The sequence below is a fragment of the Lolium perenne genome, chromosome 1, assembly GCF_019359855.2.
Source record: "Lolium perenne isolate Kyuss_39 chromosome 1, Kyuss_2.0, whole genome shotgun sequence".
Lineage (NCBI taxonomy): Eukaryota > Viridiplantae > Streptophyta > Magnoliopsida > Poales > Poaceae > Lolium > Lolium perenne.
The window spans coordinates 183,274,899-183,287,526 of record NC_067244.2 but is presented as its reverse complement, the minus strand read 5'-3'; the positions used below and the strand labels follow the sequence as shown (position 1 = coordinate 183,287,526).

General features: G+C 43.5%; 1 protein-coding gene across 1 annotated transcript; it reads right to left on the bottom strand.

The window, feature by feature from the left end:
* Positions 1–275: 275 nt before the first annotated feature.
* On the bottom strand, positions 276–12,396 carry LOC127315235 (putative two-component response regulator ARR20). The gene is made up of 6 exons (XM_051345742.2): positions 12,229–12,396; positions 11,965–12,120; positions 11,550–11,876; positions 1,744–1,826; positions 915–1,596; positions 276–545 (listed from the first exon to the last, which is right to left on the bottom strand). Exons 1-5 carry the CDS (start codon positions 12,356–12,358, stop codon positions 955–957), a joined length of 1,338 nt encoding a protein of 445 aa, XP_051201702.1. The 5' UTR covers positions 12,359–12,396; the 3' UTR covers positions 276–545; positions 915–954.
* Between the last annotated feature and the right edge of the window lie 232 nt (positions 12,397–12,628).

The following is a 12,628-nucleotide window of genomic DNA, read 5'->3' as shown; positions in this document are numbered from 1 at the left end:
CACTCTATAATTTTTGATACTATAATGGTTTCATGCCTCGTTTTGTCTATATCTACGTCTTTATCAAGATTTAGCATTTCACTGAGCGGGAGCCCTGAACTTAGAGTTAGTGTGGGTTGTGAATTCAGTATATACTAGCGCGCCAAGTTTGCAGGGGCAATGTCAGTTGAAAGCATAGAGGAGGGCAGCGAAGAGGAATAGTTCTACTTACCTAGACTGGACTGTATAAAATCACATAAGACAGCGCCACACGTATTTTCGCAGCACCATACAGATTCCAAGACAAAGTCTCACGCATACATATCTTCAAATTAACTTAGTACATGAACAGTATCAACAGTTAACTTATTTTACAGAATAGTACTTTATTTCTACTTCATAAATAACCAAATTGAAGATCGATTCATTCATATAGAGGAGAGCACACCATGTTCCTTGCTAATTCATCATAGGCAGGGTTAGCATTCTTGCAATTAATGTATGCCCTTTTAAAGAGAAGGCCCTTGGCCCAGCTTTATATATAAAGCTTGCAATTAATGTATGCCCTGTCCAATTAAAACAAAAAAGTTTAGGTACGGTTACCATGTAAAACTACTTTATATGATCAAGAGAATGAAGAAAATAAATATGCAGTGCCCATCAGCAATCAGCGGGGTAGTATCAGGTCCAATGGTTCTAAGAAAATTATGGACAAGATAAACCATGAACTGAAATTCTTCCAATAAATTGTAATTCCATGTAAAAGAACCTGACCTTTACGTTGTGACTACACATAATTATAACACTGACTAATGTATTTGCATCACTATTTTGCAAACTTGACTTCTCAAGGGGCATGGATTCAAGCAGTCACACTAAATGGTTAAATTTAAAAAGAAAAAGAAAATGCATGCATGGAAAAATTAGAACAATACCTGCTAGTTATTAAGCTTTTTAATTTCGTCCTCACTTGGATCACATTGCATCTGATGGCCCAGTTATTCCGTTTCCACAAGTGCTCTCCCAGTTTAAAAAGTCAGTGAAGTCTTGAGCATGCGATGCACTGGCTTGACCAGCAGCGTCAGCTTCATGGATTCCTTGGGTCATACATGTTGCTGCATTGTTCTGGATGGCCTCTATTTCACCCAGCTGGTAGCTTCTCACCATGTCATCACCATCACCCAACATTGCTATCCCACGGGTGCTGCCGTGGTAGCTGAATCTTGGAACCAAACCAGGAGTGGCCATTGTCTGTTGTACTTGTTGTGCTTGGTTGAAAGATGGAGGTGCACTAACCATGCTTCTGTTTTCTGGACCTTTACCACAATAACCATTAGCATTAGCATTAGCATTGCCATAACCACTAGAATTGCCATGGTGATTGCCATTGTTGTGAAGATGTCCAACATGACTAGCTCTGTAGCTCTCATTTCCAAGAACGCCACGACAACGTGGAAATGCACCATTACTTAGTTGGTTAACATTTGTAGCTCCATGAGATCTCATATAGGATCCTGAACTTTGATACGTCAAATAGTTCCCTGAATTGTTATAATGAGATGACATGTCTGTGGGCTCGCCAGATAGATGATTAATTAGACGGTCCCTTTCGTATATCTGAAATTTCGTGAGAACATCAATAAGTAGATGCTTGGGTAGTTGAGTTGAGTATTATTTATGATAATGTCATGATCATATGAATACTGCACAAAACTTAGTTTCAGATCGAATCTAGAAACTTCAACTAGCTAGTCAAAATCGTACCTCCAGATGGATTGTGGCTTGGTCTATAGGTATTTCTATACCTTGAGCTGACAAGAGTTCACGTATCCCTTTGAGACAATATCCTGCATTAGAAAACCAAAAATATGCCAAACGGGCAGAGTTCAGAAAGATAAAAAACAATATTAATCAATACATGCGATATATTTATTTCAGGCCAAACATGCTTAATTAGCCCTGAATTACATGCCCCTTGACTAAAGCATGCCTGCACTTTTTTGGACATTCTCTGGAAAAAACAACAAAATCTTTTCGAAAAATTTCTCTCTCAAAGGATGAATTAAAAATCTCTAGTTGTGAGGGCAACGTGGAGACATAGAAATCCACAATCTGAACCTTTACCATGCATATGCACGCATGACCTAAACCCCATTACCCCCCTCCCCACAAAAAAAAAACCACATAACGAACAACACGAGTGACTCCTTGAGATTTATAAACCGCCGCACAATTTCTAGCTCTCGTATGCCGCCTCTCGCTGGCTAGTTGTTTGGGCCGTACTGAAGAGAACACGTTGAAATTTCCAAGTTAATGTTTCAGTCTAGTCTTGATGTTTTTTTGGTCTAGTGTTGACGTTGGAACGTACCTGTGATTGAGGGGATAATCATTCCAACTCTGAATCTATCCCAATAGAGAATAGACAATGGACCTTAAAATGTTATCTATTTATGATGAGAAGGCGTTGTATTACTAGCACAATAAATAGCACTCAATTTTGGTAGAAAATACATGTTCTTTTCCTCGGTGCCATGCAATGCAAAATTAGATGCCAAATATTAGATGCTCAACTCCCTTGCCAATGAAGTAATAACAAGATGTGAGACAGTTGCATTGGCCAACCCAAGCGTGTCACCACCATTGTCATCCTAGGCAAGGAAGTGTGCTAGAAGATTTTCTGATATACCAAACTAACATAGGGATGATAACAAGATCAGCTTCCTCATGTATTGCAAACCATATCACAAACTCACCTAATATATGCCTTGATTTGACATAATCAATGGTGCATCCAGTATCTCATGCCTAAACACTGCCATGTCGAAGAAAATGTGTTGAATCTTGTTAAGTAAATCTACTTTTTTCTTATACATGGTTTGAAATAACCCTAGCCATACTCCGGTGGGCCCGGAAAAGCCTGTGAAAAATCAGAGCCCAAGCCCTCCCCAACGAGAAATTTTGGACTCGAGTGTGGCCCAAAGTTGCAAAAAGAGGGATTTTAGGCTAGTCTAGGTTAGTACACCGCGTGAACGGTCTAATTTCTAAGGCTCAAGTCTCGCCCGAGAAGTAGAATGAGCCGAGATTCTAGGCCCAAGCCCAACCTGATGGCCAGGCCGGACCTAACTTAGCCTAGGATTTTCAGTTATGTCCCTGTTCAAGCTTCCGATGAGCATGTCTACGTGGGAGCATAGAGACAATGAGATAGAGGGGCAAAATCCTTAGCAATTCTTTATCTGTTGTGATCAATGGTCTGATTTGTTGTGATCAAGTTCTTCTAGTCTAGGTTGGTACACCGCATGAACGGTCTTATTTCTAAGGCCCAAGTCTCGCTCGAGAAGTAGAATGAGCCGAGATTCTAGGCCCAAGCCCAACCTGATGGCCAGGCCGGACCTAACTTAGCCTAGGATTTTCAGTTATGTCCCTATTCAAGCTTACGATGGACATGTCTACGTGGGAGCATAGAGGCAATGAGATAGAGGGGTAAAATCCATAGCATTTCTTTATCTGTTGTGATCAACGCTGAATCTTGAAGATGTACCTATTATAGATGAGTGTGTGTTGGACTAATTTCTTTACGGTACCACCAATATATGTTAGAATCTTGCGTGTTCACCACTCAACAATCTCCCTGGAAATTTAGATGATATAGATAAGAGGCTTGGATAACATGGCAGTGAACAAGTAGTACAAGAGGGATAGCTACCACAGCTTTCCTGGAGAGTATCACTATCATTATCGACCTGGTGCGGGAAGAGATTGTCGACAATTTTATATATTACAAAAAGTGGCCGAGACATCCAATTATAATCATCTTCGCAAGATCAATGAGCTGCTGGACAATTACATCTCTTGACCTTGCTTTGAGATAATGTTAACCACCACCTATCACCCTGCAACTGGTTAAGCTCTTCTAAGTACATCTTCTTGAATCTTATATACGAACTTAAGTGTGTGCTTTGATGTAATCTAAATACTAGAACGTGGGGGAAACTTGACCGCGGGGAAAGTTCATATGAGTTATTTTTCTATTCCAACTTATAGTAGGTCTCCAAGAGATACCTTATTTTGGCGAGCATGTTTAGATTACCAGTAACTCCTCAAGGGTGTCATTCCAAATATTGACCTAGACGAGGAAGAGGCCACACACACTTTTATAGTTTATGAACAAGCACAAGCATGGTAACATGAGCGTTTATCGATATGTGCAAACAACCGCCTGATTGATAGTGCTCTAGGCATTGGTTCAACATAAGGATGGTTTATGTATCAGATGAAAGCCATTTGAGTTGAAGCCAATGGGTTCAATCTTGCTAAATGAATTTGATTGTGTCTTTAGCTGAGCTTTGACCATGGGAACCATAGGGGGGCCGGGGAGATGGTTTTTTATGTTTATTATTACATTAATTTTTTATATTAAATATTCCTATTTTCTTTATTTAGAAATATTGGTTAAATTTACCTTATATTAACCACCCAACTATGGTACAACATTTATGATTTTCCTCTCACCGCTTTCCATGGAAAAAGTTTGAGGAAAAATAATGGACGCCCGATGCCCTTGTCAATGATGAAAAGGAAAATCAGAGAACCTATCGAAGCTCACACCCAAGTGTGTCACTTTCATTATTGACCTATGGCAAGAGGTCGTAGATGTTGTTATAACTTAGAACACAAACATAGCCATGGTAACACAAGCACCATCTCGATATTTGTAAACTAACACACGATCTCTTGTGTTTTATGCCTCTCTATGACATAATGTCGCTCACCATCTGTCGTGCTTGAGCCTCAATATCAAAGCCAATGAGTTGAATATTTCTAGACGAAACCACTCCTTGACTAAATGTTGTTTCTGGCGGGAATGTACGAGGGATGTGATATGGGAAAAGATTATACAAATTGTTCTTCAATCCAAATGGACCGGGAAGCGGTGTCTATTTTTGCTGAGGAGGTACTTGATTAGGTGTACGTCACATAACTGCCAAAATATTGTAGAAAATTGAGCATTCACTACCCGATAGTCTGGCGAAGTCGAGGATAGAGTTTAGATTCACGGCTCCCCATTGAAATCAACAAAGTAGGGTAAGCGGGGTATATGCCTCGGCGCTCCCATGGAGCTGATAACTTTAATCATCCTAGGCGAGCAAGGAGCCAATGATGTAGAGTTTATTAAACTTATGTAACCATAGAAGCATGAAAAGTTCTCAAGATATGAGAACCACCACACACACACAATTTTACTCCAGGCTAACTTCGGCTCATACCTCCAACAAATCATTGAAGTCCTTATGAAGGAACCATTGTAAATCCGCTTGAAGATACTTGTGTGTTTTTACGTGGTACAAAGGTATGAACATAGCGAAAAAAAGATTAAGAGAAAATGTGACAGCTTCTACCTCTTCGCCAATATATGGTCGATCTTGAAGAGGTACATGCTTTATGATAGACATCACTCAAGTGTATATTTGTAACTGCAACGCATCTCTCACGAAAGTTAGAGGATAACGAATATATCCTCTCCACACATGGAAATTATGAAAATAGGAGAAGATGGCCAGCTATCCTGCCTTGGTCATTGTGTATCATGCATTATGCTTGCCAACCTACTCTAGGAATAAATCGTTGATGATTTTACAAGTTACCAAACTAGTGTAGCGGTCGGAAGACAAGTGGCTTCTCAAGAACAGTGAATAACCGTTCTATATGCCATGCTCAGGACCTTTCTTCGACATATTGCTCCAACCAACTTTCATGTGCAAACCAATGGGATCCTGTGGAAGCTAACACAGCGAGTCCTTTTAGATGATGACACTCGTATGTTTTATACATTATCTAGAAGTGGTGAGCCAACTCACTTTCCAATCATGGGCATGGTCAATTGCAGCAACTCCTGTGTTAACCCCAAAAAGCATCGTTGCTAGCCCATATATATACTAACACTATTGTTTAATGGAGAACTATCGATTGAGTTCGAGCAGTTGTCCACAGTCGCCGAGAGTTAGCTCTGCAATTCTTGAAGATGTATCTACTTAAGGTGACAAGATAGTAGGTTAACTCTTATTCCATACCAATAAATTAAAAAAAATCTTACTCCATACAAATTACTAACAAACTTATGGTCATCCAACCGAATCTCATGTTGTTGAACTCTAGATCTTGGACAACTCCATAGAATTCACATGCCCTCCAGCTACTCACGCCCCCGTACACTCTGTTTCTGTCATGACGGGTATAATATCATCTGGCATGCAAGAAGAGTCCACTCACATAAAACATCAGGCATGTCCTTTTTGTCAATTAGTTCATATTAATAAATGAAACATTCAACTAACAGAAGAACAAACAATCTTATTTCTCATACGAAAAATTCAGACACAACTCCTCTACTCCTAGCCATCAATCAACATATCCCCTCCTCTTCCCCGTGCTAGTGCAAGCAGAGGGAGCTCAGAATTGGGGACCATAGATCTATGATGTGTCACTGTAATTAGGTCTCTTAGGGTTTGTTCAATAGACGACGATGCTATGGTGGTGATGGAAAGATTGTGTGGACGAATAATAAGGCTTTCCCAAATCTACATACACCTCGTCAACATACTTCTCCTCCCTAGTGTTGAAGAGGGCTGGAAATCTTACGGTTCATACGCTTCTAAAGTGTTGGATCTCGTTCTAGTCCCTATTCTTCGTGTCATGGTCTGATGATTTTTTCTCCATCCGGTGAGGTTCGGCCAACTTCGTTTTCAAGTATGAGATAGTGAGGGCACATGTCTCCTTGGATTTGTCTGCCGCCGGATCAAGGTTGGTCGTCCAACCCTTGTCACACTTTATTCTCCGTGGTAGGGATCTATTTCTCACATTACTATTGTTGGCATCTTCTAGTTGTGACCTCGACATCCCGGTTGTCGCATCAATTATGTTTTCCACGCTCTGGTGTATAATTGGTCAAAGCCCGACCCAAAAAATCCCGGGCCAAGCTGGGTTGGGCCATGCCATCAGGCCTACATTTTCAGCTCAACGGTTAGGACGGGATGGGTTTGATATTGGCATTTGGCAGGATACAACTGGGGCTGATCCAAGGCCTGCTAGGATTTTCCTCAGTTCGGGTCTTGATGAGGCCTGATTCTCTAACCCTATTGTCGGGCCTTGCCAATATAAGGCCTAGGTTTTCAAAATTGGGCCTTTTTAGTGTGACCCATCCCGAGGTATTCTGAGGTATACTTCTACGTGGTCTGGAGGTCCAAATGCAACATCAAGCTTCATGCATGTCACGTTCAACCGAGAAGTGCAGGAGAAAGATGGCGTCAATTTCTCCACAGGACTTAAGTGTAATTTCCTTTCTATTCACGTATGGTCCTATAAAGGTTGGCTGACTTTAATGGATGTTTCCTCTTATGAACAGAAAAGCAAGAAAAACATACATATACCACCATACCAGACTATTAATAAAATAATTCCAACCTAACACCAGAGACTACCATAAGTATAAAGATCGAGAATCTATGCAGCGCACTAGCTAAATTTGTCCACCGGCTGCACCCATGTTTCTTTGACTGTTGGATGGAGAAATGGTGAGTAAGATCTAGTGGTTGTGGTCATTATTACAAAAAGAACCTTGCTTTTTTGTTAGAATCAATCCTCACTCTAGCTTATTCGGATTTGAATACTATCTAGAACTTGACGAGACAACATGGAACTCATAGAAGATAAAACCTCATGCAGACAACGACAAAATACATGGACATTTTGGGAAACTCTGGAACCACCAGACCGAAGTTTGGGTAGATTCATATGAAATGAAGTATGTGTGCAAATATGCTAGTGCACAACTTGTGTTTTATTTGGTATATATGTTGCTTTTCCATCCAACGACCAAGGTGACATGGGTGAAGTTGGCTCGTGGGTCCCACATTAATGTGGCGTGGCACTCATTCTGCCACGCCAGTGGTAGGCCCACCCATACCGGTGATGCACCAAAATACGCCACCCCATAAATATTACCTGTGGCGTTTTTTAGTTTGCCACGTCACGGATCACATGATCCATATAAGCTATTTTCTACTAGTGTGGGTACGTTCTCTATAGATATATCGTACCGATACATGCATCCTGTGCTAGATTGTCGGCGGACTATATATAAAGGAAAGGGGTGATTTTTCCTTTACGGCAATAAGAGTTGATTCCCTTGCTTGTAGTTTTGCCCCCTGCTTCATGTCCTCCACGAGAAGTACCATCTCAGTGGTGCTTGCACAAAGATTGTACTCACATGTATTTTTAGCTATCAGGCATACCAACAAAATAACTTATATAGAAAAAACTGCATACTAAGCTAGAGATCATAACACCAGCTACGTACTACTAGATATAAACTTCCTCGATGATACAGTTACCACTCTACATGGCTTACACAAAACACAACAATCTGACATAGCTTTAGCTATTAGAGATGTCTTATTTGAGCTCTAAACTGATAGACCGGAAAACAGAACACTCTAACAACGACTACAGATCAGCCATTCAAACATGACCAAATGGCCGATCCAGTATCGAGCATTTGATACAGTGTGCTAGTAGAACATTCCAATTTGCGTGCAAGTTTTAAAAAAATCCCTCACATGTATAAACAGTATTTTCATCTTCTCCAAGACAATTAATACTATTAAGTAGACACTTAGAGCATGGCATCTGATGGTGTCGCTGTAAAAAACCTGTCATATACACTACTTAGAAGCAAAAATAGAGCTAGATCAGATGGTGTAGGTGTAAAAAAAGTGGTCCCACAGGTGGTCCAACTTTTACACCTGATGTATAATTTGCCGCAAGTGGTGTAAATTGACACCACTTGGCGAGGTGGTGTATAATCCATCCGCTGCCCGCATGCCTCCTCCAACCGTTTTTCCTCTGCCCCAGCGCTCGCCCAGCTACTCCCAACTCGCGCATCCTCCATGCCGCCACCGGAAAATCAACCAAAATCTGTCAAGCCGACGCTTCCTCGCCGCCCGCCGATGCGTTCCCGCCGCCTACCGAGCCCTCCCGCGCCTCGTTGGAGTCTCATCGTAAGTCGAGATGGACAGAGACACCCTACCACAGCTGTAGTTGTCCGCCGCCCGGAGGCATGATTCTGGCTCGCCGCGGCCATCTGCGGGCAGTCTATGGGCTGCACGATCTCGGGCAGCATCGATCTGACGCCAGTGAGCTACCGCGCGGCCAAGTTCAGCCGAAATCAGCCGGGCCTTGATCGGCTCCGCCTCGCCGCCCATCATCCTCCACACCGTCGTCGGCGGCCTCACCCTGCCCAGCCCGCCTCACGACGGCCCTTCTGATGATCCTGCCTGCCTCCAACTCGTTCGTGTTGCCTTCGACACACCCTTATATCGGCGGCGACCGTGCAACTCCGGGGCGCATAGCCGGTGTTCGACGGTGTGGCAAAGGTAGTTTCTTGATCTTTTTCTTCTATATTTTATGTTATTTGTATCAGTTATTTTGTGTAGATCTTGTTAAATGACACAATTATGTGATTTGTAGATGTCTTCAAGCGACAGTTCAAGCACCCTCGACTACACGGCGTTCGATGAAGAGTTTGACATGGTGGAGAAAGAAAACGAAGACACGGTTCTTGCGTTGCACACTCACAACAACAAGCGTCCGAAGCGTGGCGGCTCAGTCGTCGGCCATGCAAAGCTTCACTGAGAGTGGACTCATGCACAACTACTTAGCCGAGCACCTGATCAATCCCGAGTGGTGGTTCCATCGCCAGTTTCGGATGGGGACAAAGTTGTTCAAGTTCATTGCCGAGGCGGTGTTGTTTCATGAGACCTTCTTTGAGCAAATAAGGAATGAAGTCGGCCAGCTTGGGCATAGCACATTCCAGAAGGTGACCGCCACATTGCGCATGATGGCATATGGAATTCCAGATCTTGTTGATGATAACTTGGAGATGAGTGACATCCAAGAGACCAAGTGTGTCAAGCACTTTTCGATTGCTATGGTGGAGGTGTTTGGGTCTGAGTACTTGAGAGCTCCCAGTACCCAAGACACTGCTAAACTCTTGGCCATCAATGCCGAGCGTGGTTTCCCGGGTATTCTTGGAAGAACTGTCCAGTAGCTTCGCATTGACATTTCAGAGGACAGAAGAAGGACTCCACTATCATACTTGAAGCCGTCTCCGATCAGGAGACATGGATTTGGCATGCTTTCTTTAGGATGTCCAGATCATGCATTGACATCAATGTTCTTCAGAGGTCAGCACTCTTTGCCGAGATAGCCAATGGCCGAGATACGTCGGCGGTGGAGTTCGTGGCCAACGGCCGCACCTATGACAAAGGTTACTACCTTGTGGATGGCATCTATCCGAATTGGGCAACATTTGTGAAGCCTATTGTCTACCCCACAGGTAAGAAATAACAAGGCTTTCACTCTACTCAGGCGGCGGCTAGGAAGGATGTGGAGCGATCATTCGGCATTTTGCTAGCCCATTTTGCTATTGTGAGAGGTCCAGCGAGGTTCTGGTAGCAGGAGATCCTATGGTACATCATGATGGCTTGTGTGATCATGCATAACATGATAATCGAAAATGAGTGTGGTCAAGGTTTGGATGATCATCACTATAAGTTGATGGCTTGTCTGGTGCGGCCGTGTCGCCAGCACGACCGCATCGCCGTTACATTGAGTGCAACCACGAGATCCGTGATGAATATACCCATGAAGATCTTCAGAAGGATGTCATGGAGGAGTGGTGGTCATGGTGGAGGCAACCGAGGAATGTTTGCCGTCGTTGAACTGTGTGATGAACTATGTGTGTTTGTGGATGAACTATGTGTGTTTATGATGAACTATGCCTATTTATGAAATGATTTGTGTGCGACTTGATGATGAACTATTTGTGTTATGTAATATTTAGTATGTTTGCATTTTATTTGTGTTTTGGAATCATTAGATATGAGGTTTATACAAGTGTGAAATACACGACACCTAAAATATGCACCATCTGTTGGAGCACTAGGTGGTGCATTTTATACCATCTAGGTTTTGGCAAAAAAAAAAAAAGCTAGTGGTGCAAAAACCAGAAAAGGTGGAAAAGTTGGTGGTGTAAAACACTGTTGGTGGTGTATATTTCCCCTAAATATACACGATCTGATGGGGATGCTCTTACATACGTGTCACTAGTACTAAACCTTGTAAGCTAGCACCCAGAAACTAAGCACGTAAACAACAAATCATGCATGATGCAATGACACAAAGAGCCAAACTGACATGCAGTTAGAAAGATGGATGGTTGGTTCACAGGCTCACATGTATTGAGCACTCGATAGTGTACTACTAGAACGTTCCATGCAAGTTCAAAATTTGTTCTCACACATATAAACAGTATTGTGCAATTTCATCTAGTGCAATTAATACTACTACTAGCAAGCAGACAATTACAACCCTGTAAAGCTATAGCGCACCCAGACATAAAGCAAGTAAGAACAAATCAGGCATGATGCAATAGCAGAAGGGCCAAATCGGCTTGCAGATAGATAGATGGACAGTTTCTTTGATCGCCCGTTTCGGGTTATGTCTCACGTACGCACCTTCCGTTCCCTGGAGCACTTCGGCCGCCTCGACGAACAACGCGTGCAGGTTCGGCAACGAGTTGAACTGGGTCTTCCTAGTGGTCCTGCACCGCTTCTTCTGTTGCCGGACGCCGCGAGAGCTCCCCTCGCCGGAGCCGTTCACCGCTCCGGCGGATCTTCTCCACCGAGGGTCGGAGCCGTTCGCGGCGTTGATCCTCCACCGGGAGACGTGCTTCCAGATGTAGCGCAGCTCCTTCTCGCCCAGGGGCTTGGTCAAGAACTCGAAAGCGCCTCCCAGGTACCCCCTCATCATCGTCTCCATGGGCTCGGGCTCGTTGCTGACCACTGCAATACATGCAGATCTATCAGTAGGTAGGTAGCGCTATCAAGGATTCAAGGCTGCTAGCCTCCAGGTTAATTGCAAACGACTTACGGATGACTGGGAGACGATTTCTGAGGTGCTCGAGGAGGCCAAAGCCATCGATACCTGTCCCCTCCGTGCGCGCCACAGTTATGACGAGGTCGAACGACCCCTCCGGCTTCTGCCGCACCTCTCGCAGCGCCTCTTCCGGCGACGCCTTGGCCGTCACTGCAAGCATGGATAGTAGTAGGTGATCTAGATATGGCAGCAACAGGGAACAGAGCTAACCATGGAACATCGAGGAAGCATAACTGCATCCAGGAGATCGAACATTACCTTGGTAGCCACAGCTCTTGAGCGTCCGAATGAGGGTGATGAGGCTGAGTGGGTCTTCGTCGACGACGAGGATTCTCACCTCGCCCTCTGATGGGTAGCCCACGTCGGAAGCGGAGCCAGAGTTCTCCATGTCCGCAGTTGGTCTCTCAGTCACGCTATAGCACGAGTTCAGACTTCAGATCGGAGTGTACAACCGGGCGTTTGACTGAAGGTTTATAAATGGGAGAGACGAGTGCTCCATGTGACATGTGATGTGAGATAGAGGATGGTGAGTCACACTGATGTTGGTGAGGGATGGAAATTTTTGTCCAGACTTTTCGTTTGGACATATATACGCTAATGACCACATTAGAACATTGATGAGTTACATACATTCTCGAAAAAAAAGAGCATGAGCTAG

Coding starts and splice junctions, on each gene's coding strand:
- LOC127315235 (XM_051345742.2), bottom strand. CDS start 12,358: ATGGAGAACTCTGGCTCCGCTTCCGACGTGGGCTACCCATCAGAGGGC. Junction 11,877..11,964: donor AAATCGTCTCCCAGTCATCC/GTAAGTCGTTTG, acceptor CATGTATTGCAG/TGGTCAGCAACGAGCCCGAG. Junction 1,597..1,743: donor AAGCCACAATCCATCTGGAG/GTACGATTTTGA, acceptor ACGAAATTTCAG/ATATACGAAAGGGACCGTCT.